We start from the raw sequence: 13,558 nt of genomic DNA, 5'->3' as shown, positions 1-13,558 counted from the left end.
AACTTCTAAGATCCCTTCTGGCTGTAATATTCTACTTTACAATGAGCTGCAATGTGTCTTCTTTGGAGGCTGGTGCCTGGCGACCTGCTGCGGGGAAGTTAGGGCCAAAAACACGGAGGTGGCCAGGTGGGAACACACAGATCATCGAGCTCACATGGGGACAAGAACAAGCTGGGAAACGCTCTTCAGGGTGCAGCCTCTAGATCTCTTGTTCTGGTCTCTCACTCTCGTGACCACCAGATCCAGGCGTGGGGCCCGCCTATCCCAAGCGGCTGCCCTCTCCACCTGAGAACCTGGATTACCCATCAGACCCTGCTACTGGCAGAGCTGAAAGCAAACCGGCCTGCAGAGTGGTTTGGGAGAGGGCAATCGGCCCTGCGTCTCTCCGGAACGGAACGCAAGACAGTTTATGATCTAGAAAGGATTCACTGGGCCCTTCTGACTTCCTTCTGACTACATGCCTACTGCAGAATTCTCACGAAGACTCCAGTGTTTTAGTTTGTTCACTGCAGGTGATAGAGGAGGACCTACGGAAGGGCAGGACAGGAAGCGGGCAACAGTGAGATACGCCTTCAAGCTCCACACCCTCTCCACATGCGCCCAGGCCAGAGAAGCCTGGGATCTCTACTGGCCCCAGGTCCCAAAAACTTAGACAAAACCAGAAAAAAAATCTGAAAGAGCTTCACGTGAAGGCAAGAAACACACAAGGAAAGGGAGCCTGACTGCAAAGCACCATTTTAAATTCTACCACCATTGTCTGGACACCTCATGAAGAGATGGGCTCTTTGCAACTGCCCGGAGCTGAGACGGGATGAAAAGGGAGAGAGACCAAGCTGTCTCAGCCGTTCCTGACAGGCTCCTAACCAGACTCGGGTAATCAGTACAAGGCAGTCTCCCAAACTGCCTCTTTCAGATCTTCTGCAGTCCAAAAACCTTACAAAAGGAAGCCACTGAATTCCTTTTCAGAGTCTGGGTCTCAAAAAAGAAAAAAAATATATGATGAGCTAGATGGGTCTTAAGAGCTGACCGTACTTCACTCCCCAATTCAGGACCCCTCATGCTTCCTTTCTGCCCTACCCCTACGAAGGGTGTCTGGAATTCAAAGGACAGGCAGACTGATCTGCTCATGGGCTGTACAGCAGGCTGCTCAGTCATTATTTAAACCACCACCACAACAAATCACCGTATTTGCTCTGTCCCTATCTAAATGTAGATGTTATGGGTTTATATTCATTTAAATATAAACATGACACTTCACCTCTACGTATTTAATATGTATCTCCTAAGTACGAGGATATTCTCCTATATAAATAAAACGCTATTGTCACATGACAGAAACCTAACATTGAATGCCCCACGGAAGGATGTGTGGACCATATTCTGACTCTCCCAACTGCCTGAAAAGTGCTCCTTCTACCTCGTATCCACTGACCCAGGATCTAGTCAAGATGCCTCCTCAGCTACTCTTAAGGGATGAGGCACGTGGCACGGAGACCCCTTTGGCACCGGGCACGATGGGAGTGCCCTGAACTCCAGTGCTCTCCTTTCAGAAAAGGTGCATGGCTAGAGACCCCTCATTCGGGCCACAGGCTCTTCCCTACAGTCCCCTTCTCTCCCGAACAAACCATGCCTCAGAGGGGCAGAAGGCAGAACAGGAGAAAACATTCCATGCAAACCTCAGCACCCCCTGGTGCCTTCGATGTGGCTGGCCAGACTCCAAGACAGGGCGTCGCGCCGCCACAGTGAACTCAGGGGCCCTGCGAACACCTAGCTCAAGGGCCAGAAGAGCAGGGAGCCGGCCGGGCCGGCACAGCGTACTCACCACGCCTCCCTTGTCCCCCTCCATGAACTGCACGATCTGGCAGGAGGACTTCTCCCAGAGGAAGATGTGCCCGCAGTCACTGCCGCTCACCACAAACTCGCTCTTGGGGCCATAGAAATTGACGCCTTTTACTGAAACGATGAACGAGGGAAGAAACCACACGGAAGTTGGCATCAGGCCTGTATGTATTTACCTCATAGGGAATTTAGTTATTCACAAAGTCCGAGTCAGCAAAGAGCCACAGAATCCCTTTCATTTTCACAAACCAAATCAAGGGCTTGTGCGTATACAACAGACAGAGCAAGAGTCATGCCATTCCCCGAGCCTGCTTCTAGTCCCTCCAAGAGCTCCGTGGGGCAGAGGGGCTCTGGTCCCTCGGTGGCAGCCTCAATCACCGTGGTCTATACCCTGCGGGGCACCCCCGGCCTCACGAATGCCTTACCTGTCCCGGCCTGAATCACCCCACTAGGCAGCCCTGTTCCACACTCCCGGCCCATCCTTGGTCTGTGTGCTTCCTTAGGACCCCGTCAGTGCTTCCTGGGCCGGCAGTGGGGCTAAGGACGACGGAGGAATATGCCACAGTTGCCCGCAAGAAGCGCCCGTACCCAAGACTGAACAACAGGGCTCCACTCTGGGACGTGGCTAGGGGAGCTGGGGGCCCAAGCTCCGCGCCGAGCACGGGGCTGCACCCTCGCCCTGGCTGCCCGTGGACTAAGTTCCAAGCCCAAGTTCTCCCGCTCTCCTCACTCGCTCTGAAGGAAAGGACACGTCCCTCCAAGTCAAAATTATGACAGATACTTGTTGGGAGTGGTGGCAGCAACAGAGCCGTGGCCACCCCAACTTTTCTGTACACGAGAGTCCAGTAGGGAGCTTCTCAAGAACTCCAACCACAGCTGTACCCCACGCCAGCTGAATCAGATGTCTGAAGACAGAAGCCACGCTTCGGCATTTCCGAAAGGTCGGCAGTGAGTCCGTGGCACGGCGAAGCTAGGCAGCCGCACGCAGAACCCAGACGGCCGTTCCCGCCGCAGACTGGGGAGGAGCCCCCAGCACCACCCTCCTCCTCTGGCTCCTCCCAGAGGCCCACCGCCCCCTCCACCCTAGAGTGAGCAGCTCCCCATCTCAGGCAGTTCGGTACCACCGGCAGCGGACGGCTTTCCCAGACTCCCCGACAAGCCTGGTGAGCCTGCAGTCGCCTGGAAAAATAGTCACCCACGTCTCCTTACGCCCAGAGGAAGTAACCTCACTGCAGGGATCGAGGGGCTTCGGGCCCTCCGTGCTTGAGCACAGCAGGCCCGTGAAAACCCCTGGCCAATTAATCAGGGACACCCTCCCCCTGCCAAGTCCCTCAGGTAGTTCTTATCTGTACAACCTGATCGAAACACTGCAGTTCTCTAAGCCACCGGACAGAAAACTAAAAGACAGCCTCACCTGTGGCATTATTTCTGTGGCCCTTGTATCTCTTCACATACTGGGCCCCGTCGCTGTGAGAGGAGTTGAAGAGGTAAATGTCTTCGTCGTTGTAACTGGCCAGGAGCTCTGCCAAGAACAAGCAGACAGTAGTGAAGGCAAAGGCTGAAAAACAGCCGGGACCAGGAGTCGGGGGCTGGGGTGCAGCTTCTGGCCGGTAGTGCCCCCTCCTAATACCCGGGGATGGCACCCATCTCACTCGGTTGGAACGGCAGGCAGGTCAGGTGTCCAGGGTAGACTGAGAACACGCTGCCAACCCAGGGGTAGCAGGATGCTCAGGAAGGTCACACCCACTGACTCGAGGAGGAGCCGAAGGCGTGAGCACCTGCTCAGGCAAGGAGCCTGGGCTTCGGGACGGGCGCTGCGAAATCTGATCTGCGGGTGGCGCCCGGCGCCTCCGGGGGTCGTCTGCTGTGTCCTCCCGCTCGTGTGCTCACCAGCAGCGACTACTCCCCAGCTGCTCCACTCGGAGCCAGGGCACGGCGGTGAGCGCCGGAGGGCACGCGCCTCACTGGCCCGGCAGCTCCCTGGACAGAGGGGGCGCGCCAGCCTCGGAGCCGGGCCCTGCGCACGTACCTGTGCCGTCGTGGCTGAACACAAGACAGGTGATGTTTGCTTTGGACTCACTGTTCACCTGCAATAAGGAGCAGATACTGACTGATGCCCCACCCCCCCACTTGTCACACCACCTTCAGGAAACAGGTCTTCCTTCAAACTCCCCTCCATCTTCTCCCAGAGAGCGAGAGCGCGGAAGAGAGAGACGGACAGGAGTACAGCCAGTGACACGCGGCCGCCTCGGGGGAGAGGGCTTTCGGCTGGCCGTCTTCTGTAGGATGCCAGCCACCCTACGTCCGCCCTATCTCACTCAGCCCCACCGGCACGGGGCAAGGCAGTTATCTTTACCTCCGCACTTTGTCGCTAAGAAAACCTAGCTAACGGAGGTGAAGCGACTGCCGGAGACCGCAAAGCCAGTAAGTGGTGGAGCCGGGATTCAAATCCAGGGGTCTGACTCCACAGTCCAGGCTCCACCCGCCAGGCCGACAAGTTTGGGGACAGCCTTGGGGTTGAGTCGGGGAAGCCTGGAACCACCGGCCCCTCGTGAACCTTACCAGGTGGTGAGGACAGAATTTCTTGAGCACTCCGTTGTTCTCATTCTCATCAATTTTCCTCTGGTCGTAAATCCTGCCGTGGGCGGAAACGACGGAGATGTTACAACTTAACAAACCGATCCCTTGAAGAGCTGCGATGCGTAGTGGCGGGAACCACGGCCAGTGGGAGGTCAGGACGGATAAAGGACAGTCCCCCACCAAGCTTCTGGCTCCCGCTCTTCCCTGAAGGCCCGCCTCTCCTACCCCCTTCCAAACCCTAGCTCTTCTCCAGGTGGTAATCCTAAACCACATCAGCCTGAAGTGGCTTCTGTCCTCTCCCAGCTTGTAATCGCTTACTGTTGATTTCCACCGAAAGCTCCCCAACAGGGTCCGCTGCTACCAGGCCGGGCTCGTGCAAGTCCTCGGGTCTTCGGTCCCGTCTTGGCCCCTTACTTGGCTGGTTCTCCCTCTCGTTCCCCACGGTGACAATTACGAACACCCGCCACACCAGGATCTCCTCCAGACGTCCTCTCTCCTGCCCTCATTCCCATCCAACCACGGTCCCCTTCCCTCATCTCTGCAACCCAAACTCTGACCATCCATTCCAACATCTGGGGCAGATGTCGTGTGCAAGCGTCCCGCCAGGCGCTGGACATGCGGGAGAAACCACACACGGCGGCGTGTTTCCTCCAGTCTCCGCGCCTCCTCTCCGCAGCTGCTCTTAACTTCATCCCTGCAGGACCCGATTCCGTCCGTCTACTCTTCAACCTCCTCCTCGTGCCTGTCCGCCCACTTCCCAAAAACCCTCCCTCCACTGACCGGCCCCACCGCTGCCTTTTCTGCCCTTCCCTGTTGTAGTCAAATTACTAAGCGGAGCAACCCGCATCAACGCTTTCACCTCCTCGCTCCCTATTCGCTTCTCAATCCACTGCAGTCCAGCCTCGGCCCTCAGCCCTCTACTGAGACTCGTCTGGCTCAAGTCACCAGGACCTGACGGCCTCCACCCACAGCAGGGTCTCGGGGCGTCTCTCTCGCATCCCGACAGCGTTCACCACTCCTGCCCTCAAACGGTGTGTTTCCTTGATGGCCAACGGCCCCTTACTGGTGTTCATGAGCTCGTCTGTCTGTCTCTCTAAAATGCCCATGTTCCCCAGAGGCCGGGTCTTCAGCTCTCCAGCCTCTGTATAGGGAAACCGCAACCTAGAGAGAGGTTTCGCTGAGATTATTTGTATCCTTCTGACCTCCTTGCTCATGTCGTCACCAGAATCATTCCAAAATGCAGTATTTTGTGTAAATTCCCGGCTTAAAATCTACTCAGTGACTCTGTATTTTCTACTAGATAAAGTCCAAACTCCTTAGTACATACAACTCTCCATCTCTTCTCAAAAGATCCTACACGTTACACAAAAACAAAACAAGAAAGCGATGCTTCCCTGAAGACACCGTGTCGCAACCGTACTCTCTCACCTCCACACACACAGCTCCCTCTACCTGATACGCTGATTTTGTCTTTAATATTTCCTCTGTGAGAAAGAACAGCATGGCGAAAGGGTTTCTACCACATCTGAGGCGTACGATCTGAGTTCAAATACTAACTCTGCTACTTAGTAGATGAGTAATCCTGGGAAGTTACTTAATATTTTTAATCCTTACACACCTGTTTCTCCAGAATGCTCCCTGTAGGTCAAGTGTGTGTCTAGCACACAGCAGGTGCTTAGTAAACACTGGATGAAGAAATGAATGAATCAATACATACTTCTACTCTCCACAATTTCTTGCTTAATATCCTCCTGCGTTGAGAATTACCCAGAAATCTTTGCTAAATGAACACCGAATGAAGAAAAGACAAATAGGACAGGTGCCTGGGTGACTCAGTTGGTTAAGCGTCTGGTTCTTGGTTTCGGCTCAGGTCACCATCTCACATTTCATGGGTTTGAGCCCCACGTACAGCTCTGTGCTGACATCGCGGAGCCTGCTTAGTTGCGTCTCCCTCTCTCTCTGCCCCTCCCCTAGCTATCAAAAAAAAAAAAAAACCCACAAATAGGAGACTGCTATATTGCTAATTAGTACTCTTCAACAAACAGAGCATCTGATAATCAATTTTTTCCCTCTAAACTAAACCAACAATTCTTAAATGTCACTAAGCAATCGTAAACTTTGTAAGTCTGCAAACTAGTAAAACATACTTACTTATTTTTTAATGTTTATTTATTTTTGAGAGAGACAGAGAGACAGAGACAGAGCATGAGCAGGGGAGGGGCAGAGAAAGAGGGAGACACAGAATCCGAAGCAGGCTCCAGGCTCAGAGCTGTCAGCACAGAGCCTGATGCAGGGCTCAAACCCACGACCTGTGATTATGACCTGAGCCAAAGTCGGACGCTTAACCGACTAAGCCACCCAGGTGCCCTGTAAAACACATTTAAATACGCAATATTTTGGTATATGGACCATTCAGTATTCCTCAGTATCTAATGCGCTCTGCCCCTCCTCTTTATGAGGAAATCTTTACATTCCTTCCCCTTTCTTCGGTATTTATCAAGAACCTACTATATTCTACGGGGCGCTCAGCCGGTTAAGCATTGGACTCTTTATTTTTGGCTCAGGTCAGATCTCCCAGTTCATGGGATCAAGCCCATGTCAGGCTCTGTGCTGACGGCATGGAGTCTGCTTGGGATTCTCTCTCTCTCTGCCCCCCCCACCCCCCCACCCCACCCCTGTGCATGTGCTCTCGCTCTCAAAATAAATAAACTTAAAAAAAAAAAAAAAACTACTATATTCTAGCTGTGAAGCTAGGCTAAGGGTTGGTAAACTTTTTCTTAAATGGCAAGACAGTGAATATTTTAAGCTGACAAGCCACCTGGTCCTTGATACAACTACTGAACTCTGCCACTGTAGCATGAAAGCAGCCTTGGATAACACGTAGACGAACAGCCAGGGCTGTGCTCCAATAACACTCTGCTTAGGAAAAAAACAGGCAGTGTAGCCCGTCAATTACTGAGCCAGACAGCGCCGATACAAAGATGAATACGAATTTTTCCCTTATTTTCTGAGCATAGGACAGGAAGAAATTTCAAATGGCAGAGACTTTATTTTTTAGAGCAGTCCCAGGCTTACAGTCAAGTGGAGAGAGCTGACAGAGATTTCTCATACACTCTCTGTCCACAGGTGAGCGTGATCCCCACCATTATCAACAACACCCACCAGAGTGCTTTGTGTTTGCTCTTACCAAGGATGAAGCTACACCCACACATCATGATCACCCAAAGTCCACAGTTTACCTGAGGGCTCGCTCTTGACGTGGTCCTTTCTACAGGTTTGGACAGATGAATGATGACACCTACCCATCATTATGGTATCAGACAGAGCACTGTCACTGTCCCCAAAATCCTCTGTGCTCTGCCTGTTCTTCTCGCCTCTCCCGTAACAACCACTAGTATTTTTACTGTCCTCATAGTTTACTGCCTTTTCCTGAATATCATGTTGCTGGGATCGCATAGTATGTAGCCTTTGCAGATTGGTTTTTTTTTTTTCACTTAGTAATATGCATTTCATGTCCCTCCATGTCTTTTTGTGCCTCGTTAGCTCATTTCGTTTTTAGCACTGAATCCTATCCCATTATCTGGATGTCCCAGTTTATGCATTCACCCACTGAGGGACACCTTGGTTGTTCCCAAGTTTTGGTAATGATGAATAAGGCTGCGATGCACGTCGTGTACAGGTTTCGCTGTGGACAGAAGTTTTCGGCTCCTCTGGATAAATACCAAGAAGCATGGCTGCTGGATCAAACGGAACAGCATGTCTAGTTCTATGAGAAACGATCACACGGCCTTCCAACGTGGCTGGACCGTTTTGCATTCCCAGCGATTGTTAGGGTTCCCGTGGCTCCACATACCTGCCAGCATTTGCTGTGGTCCGTGTTCTGTAGCAGTCTCTCGTTGCTTAATATGTGTTTTCCCGATGACACAGAGGTGGAACACCTTTTTATGTATTTACTTGCCACCTATATACCTTCTTCAGTGAGGCGTCTGTTAAGGTCTCTGACCCATTTTTTTTTGAGCTGTTTTCTTATCGTTGAGTTTTAAAAGTTCTTTATGTATTTTAAACAACGGTCTTTTCTCAGATAGGTCTTTTGCAAATATTTAATCCCAATCTGTGGCTTGTTTTCTAATTCTCTTCGACAGTGTCTTTTACAGAGCAGAAGTTTTTCATTTTAATAAAGTCCACCTTATCAACTATTTCTTTCACAAACGGTGTCTCTGGTGTCGTATCTGAAAAGGCGTCACCACTTTTGGTCCAACATCTCAGCAAGGCCCGCGGGGGTGCCCGCTGCTCTCTGAGCTTTGCAATGCCACCCAAGGACGACGAGAAGAAGAAAGATGCCAAAAAGTTGGCCAAAAAAGACAAAGACCCAGTGAACAAATCTGGGGGCAAGGCCAAAAAGAAGTGTCCAAAGGCAAAGTTTGGGACAAGCTCCATAACCTGGTCTTGTTTGACAAAGCAACTCATGACAAACTCCGGAAGGCCGTTCCTAACCATAAGCTCAGACTCTAGCTGTTGTCCGTCCTGAGACACCGGGGCTTTGAGGTTTTCTGGCCAAGGCAGCCCCTCAGGAGCTCCTTGGCGAAGGATTTATCAAACTGGTTTCAAAGTACAGAGCTCAAGCTATTTACACCAGGAACACCAAGGACGGAGACGCCCCAGCCGCTGGTGAAGACGCATGAATAGATCCCACCAACTGTACGTTTTAGACAATAAAAACTTATTCAATCAAAATTGAAGTAAAAAGGCATCACCATACCCCAGCAAGGTCATCTGGGTTTTGTCCTACGTGATCACCTAAGAGTTTTATAGTTTGGGGTTTTACTGGTAGGTCTATGATCCACCCGAGTCAGTTTTTGTGAAGGGTGTAAAGCGTGTGCCTAGATTCCCTTTTTTTCCACACGTGGATGCCCAGCTGTCTCAGTACCATCTGTGGAAGAGGTTACTTCTGCTCCACTGGACTGCCTGTACTCCTCTGTCAGAGGTAAGGGGACTACACTCACACAGGCCTACTTTTGGGCTCTCTGGTCCAGCCCACTGATCGGTCTGTCTGTTGTTTTGCCAGTACTACACCATCTTCATTACTGTAAGTCTTGAAATCGGGTAGCGTCAGTCCTCCAGCTTCGTTCTTGCCCTTCGACACCGTGTTGACTATTATGGGTCTCCTGCCTCTCTGTATAAACTTTAGAAAGGGTTTGTCACTATCCATAGAATAACTTGCTGGGATGTTGATTAGAACTGCACCAAATCAGCAGATCCAGTTGGGAAGAAGTGACATCTCCGCGGCAGTGAGTCTTTCTATGCCCTTCACATTTTAAATCAGATAAAGAGTGGCTTCGGCATGACCTCAGCACCCAGCACCCTTATGTTACCTCCCTCCACGCTCCTCCAGGTACCCACCAACTTGTCACGTTATAGTCTCTCTCTTCCCGCCTCACCTCCTCTTCCCCGCCACCTGCCGGTAATCTAGTGTTCTCTGTTTTGTGAAGATCAGCCCAAGGACAGGGAAGCAAAGGGACCATCTACCCACTCCAAGTCCTTTACCAATATATTTACCTGTCCACCAACCACCACAGGATTCATTCATCTGATACATTCTCCTCTTCTTCACGCCTTTCGCTTCGTTAACCAACCCAAACACGATTTAGTAGGAGGCACTCACACCTCCACCATCTCCATTTGCCTACTTTTTCCCTTCTTTCCCCTCCTTCCCCCACCTTTTTGGGCTCACAGACCAAAAAGCATGTCTCTCTAGGCTTCCTTTCAACGCTCCCTCACAACACTAAAACAAAATTTTGTATTCATGATGCAAAGGCCTTGAGGATGAGTAAGCTATTTCTCTGTGTTCCCTTGAAGGAATTCCTTTAGGCTAGGAATGAAAGCTACTGGCGTATGATGTAAACTATCCAGTAACGATACTTTCAAATTTGTACCGAAAAGGTGAGCTCTGATGGGGAAATCCCAAAACATTCAACTGGCTGAACCGAAGAGGTGCCAGAGAAACTGGGGATGACCCTAACGTCAGAGAAGAGCTGGGATGCTACAAGGGCCATCTGCTTGCACAGGGTCAGGGGGCCTCAAAACCCACACAGGCTTCTGCCAAGTAAATAGCCTGTATCTCCTCAGAATCTGGGATGTACAAAGGGACAGGGGATACTGAAGCTGGTAAGAAACAGAAAATCGAAGTATTTCCCCTTGTGCTGAAATGCTAAAACTAATTTCCAGCTTTACTCTAACCATGGCCAAGTATTAGCTTTGGATTAAGGCATTATCAACTGCAGTTCTCAATAAAGCCAACTGCTTCAGTCTCCTCCAAACATCAAGGACCAGTGGATGAATTATCTACAGACACGGACTTTTCAAGCAATCCAGGGCTCTAGGCAGGAAATCCAAATCAGGAATTTCAGTAAATGCCCTATTTGCAGGAGGCACCACCTGGTCGTTCTGACAACTCCAACCCCTGTTGATCAACTGCTTCTTATTTAAAAAACAAAACAAAAACTACCACTATGTATCTGTTATTGGTGAATAAAGGACAGGAATTTGAAAAGCAAGGGAAACAGGAAGTAGAGAGTAACAAAGTTGCCCAATTCTCTTGTGGCAGGATTCTTGAACAAAGGAAGGTCATCTCTCATGCATTTCTAAAAACTGAATCTATCCCCAAGACACTTATCAATGAAACTAATTTCAGAATACAGTTATAAAAATGAGTTTTCGTTGAAAAAGGAAGATAATGCTTTCCACCCACCACCAGGAAAGCAAAAAGTCATTTATTTTCCTAGTGATCCTCTGTCTCCTCCCTTTTAAACTGATGATCACTCAGCAAAGGGGGATGGTATAGCCACAGAAATATAGTTCACGCAGGCCAACTGGGTAGGGGTTTTGTGACGTGACTAAGTTTGTGACGAAGGGCTAGAAGGAAGCTAAGTGGTGCACATGAGCACTGAATCTCTGAAGTCTGGTTTTCCTCAGGATGGGCCTCAACAGCAAGCGTTATAGCAAATGTTCACAGTGACGAAGGTATCACTATGAAAAAAGAAAACTGGTTCATGACGGTGGGAGTCAAAAACCCTGAGTTCACAGTGAGAACTCCCACTCAGATCTGTACGTGAAACCATTCAAAATTTTTAGTACATGTTAACTTATACATGAAAAATGGTGGAAAATATTTACCAATAGAGCATTTGCTAGTAAACCTGGGTTTATGTCTCAGCTGCTCTGTAGGGACCTTGGCCAATTTATCAAACTTCTTTAAAACTTGATCATCTCTATAATATGGTAAGCCACTCGCCACCCCCCACGTCAGGACTGTTACATTAGGGAACAGAATGCCTCAGAAGGAGCTTATACTCTTTGAAGACGATAAAAAACTCAAGATGGCGGGCAATGGATTCCTAGGCCATTCACACATTCCCACAAGAGACACCTGGCGGCAGCCAATGCGTCAAGTCTCAAACTCCTCAGAGACACAAAGGAGCCAGACTCACCTTACAAACTGATCTCGTCCACCCACTGCAAACTGGTGGGTATTGGCAGGATTCACATAGATCGTATAGAGCCCCACTTTCTTCTCCTTCTCTTTTGTCACCACCAGTTTCCTTTAAGAGTAGAAAAGTAGAAAAGTTATATTCTCGAAAATACCCAGATGGTCATGGCAAGAGAGAGCAGAGAGTAATGCAGACAAAGCTACGAAGAAACCAGATTCTGATTGAGAAAGAAAGAAAAAAGTGGTCTTGGGGCACCAGGAGGCTCAGTCGGTTAAGCATTTGACTCTTGATTTCTGCTCAGGTTATGATCTCACGATTCGTGAGTTCAAGTCCGGTGATAGGCGCTGAGCTGACAGCGACGAGCCTGCTTGGGATTCTTTCTCTCTCTCTCTCTCTCTCTCTTTCTCTCTCTCTCTCTCTCTCTCCCCCCCCACCCCCCCCCTCCCCCGCCCCCACTCACATGTTTGTGCATGTTCTCTCTAAATAAATAAATAAATAAATAAATAAATAAATAAATAAATACTTAGAAACGGAAAAAGTGGTTTTGTTAGTTTTGAACACTGGAACAAGAACAAGACAAAATCACTTCCACATATATTTAATAAATGCTACTTTGAGGAATGGAAAAACAAATGCGTAGTGAAGTCATTTTCCGGTGTTCCCCAAGACATGTAAGGTACCCGTACGCAAAAGTACTGCTCCCCAGGTGGTGTCAGTTTAGCTGGAGCCCAACATGACGACCCTGCCCACACCTTCCCGTCCTAGATAAAAACACCCTCCCAATCATCTGGGAGCAGTCAGCAAGAGGACCAATCATGAAAACAGTGGCCAGAAGGGACCTTAGGGTTAAATCTGTCTCCCGGATTCCACAGAAGTGTCACAACCCAGCTCTAAACATGCACACTGAAGACTGACAAGCCACAGTTTCCTGGCACAGGGACAGCCCGGAGGAAACCAGCATTCTTCCTTTACCCGAAGTGAGCTAGGAGAGGAGATTCCTAAGAAGACAGCTGTCTACAAGGCTGGCTAATCCTCTCTAAATTACTCCTCTGATTGTACCACAAAAGGCAGCCCTTAGGAGGGTACGGGGGTCCTGAGGAAACTCTCTAAAATTCTGAAGTTGTAGCCAGAAGACTCGGACTAAATAATTCTATTCTGTCCCAGCTTAAAGGTGGCACTATGGCTTCCCGGGTCTAAGTGTCCAGCCAGTCAAATGTGACATCACAGAGATTAGTAAATTTACAGGAAATGAAAGACTGGGAAGGAAAGGGCTGGGTTCTAGCTTTCGTTTTTAATTCTAGAGTTTTGCTCATCTTGTTGCTATGGAAACTGAAAGAAATATAACCATGACAACGAGTTTCTTGGTAAAGAAATGATTTTAGCATCCTCTCTGCCTGGTCAAAGTCACTCCAGCCTAGAAATGCGCTAAGCAAAGTGGAGAGATTTTACTTGATTTTAAAATCTCTGTAACCTTTCATTAAAACAGTAGATGGAAATCATGAAAAATGAATGTCGTTAGGAAATACACACACATACACAACCCTCAAAAACACAAGGTAGAAAACACTCCAAAAAGAGTTTAAGGAATAAAACCAGCAGTGGAGAAGAGACAGCTCTAATCATTTGTTTTTGTTTTTTTGAAAGAGAGCACG

The 13,558-nt window shown here is 49.4% G+C and overlaps 1 protein-coding gene and 1 pseudogene across 3 annotated transcripts in view; one reads left to right on the top strand and one right to left on the bottom strand.

Annotated features, from left to right (window-relative positions):
* Positions 1–13,558, bottom strand: part of DCAF8 (DDB1 and CUL4 associated factor 8) — a 40,577-nt gene that overhangs the window by 4,063 nt on the left and 22,956 nt on the right. For all 3 annotated transcript variants that reach the window (XM_043568933.1, XM_043568931.1, XM_043568932.1), the window contains exons 7-11: positions 11,907–12,017; positions 4,402–4,474; positions 3,869–3,926; positions 3,254–3,361; positions 1,823–1,953 (exon numbers count right to left, since the gene is read on the bottom strand). In XM_043568933.1, coding sequence (XP_043424868.1) covers positions 1,823–1,953; positions 3,254–3,361; positions 3,869–3,926; positions 4,402–4,474; positions 11,907–12,017 — 481 coding nt within the window. The remainder of the gene's footprint in view (positions 1–1,822; positions 1,954–3,253; positions 3,362–3,868; positions 3,927–4,401; positions 4,475–11,906; positions 12,018–13,558) is intronic.
* On the top strand, positions 8,620–9,101 carry LOC122476357 (annotated as a pseudogene).

This window comes from Prionailurus bengalensis, chromosome E4, assembly GCF_016509475.1.
Source record: "Prionailurus bengalensis isolate Pbe53 chromosome E4, Fcat_Pben_1.1_paternal_pri, whole genome shotgun sequence".
NCBI lineage: Eukaryota > Metazoa > Chordata > Mammalia > Carnivora > Felidae > Prionailurus > Prionailurus bengalensis.
This window is presented reverse-complemented; position numbering and strand designations above follow the sequence as displayed.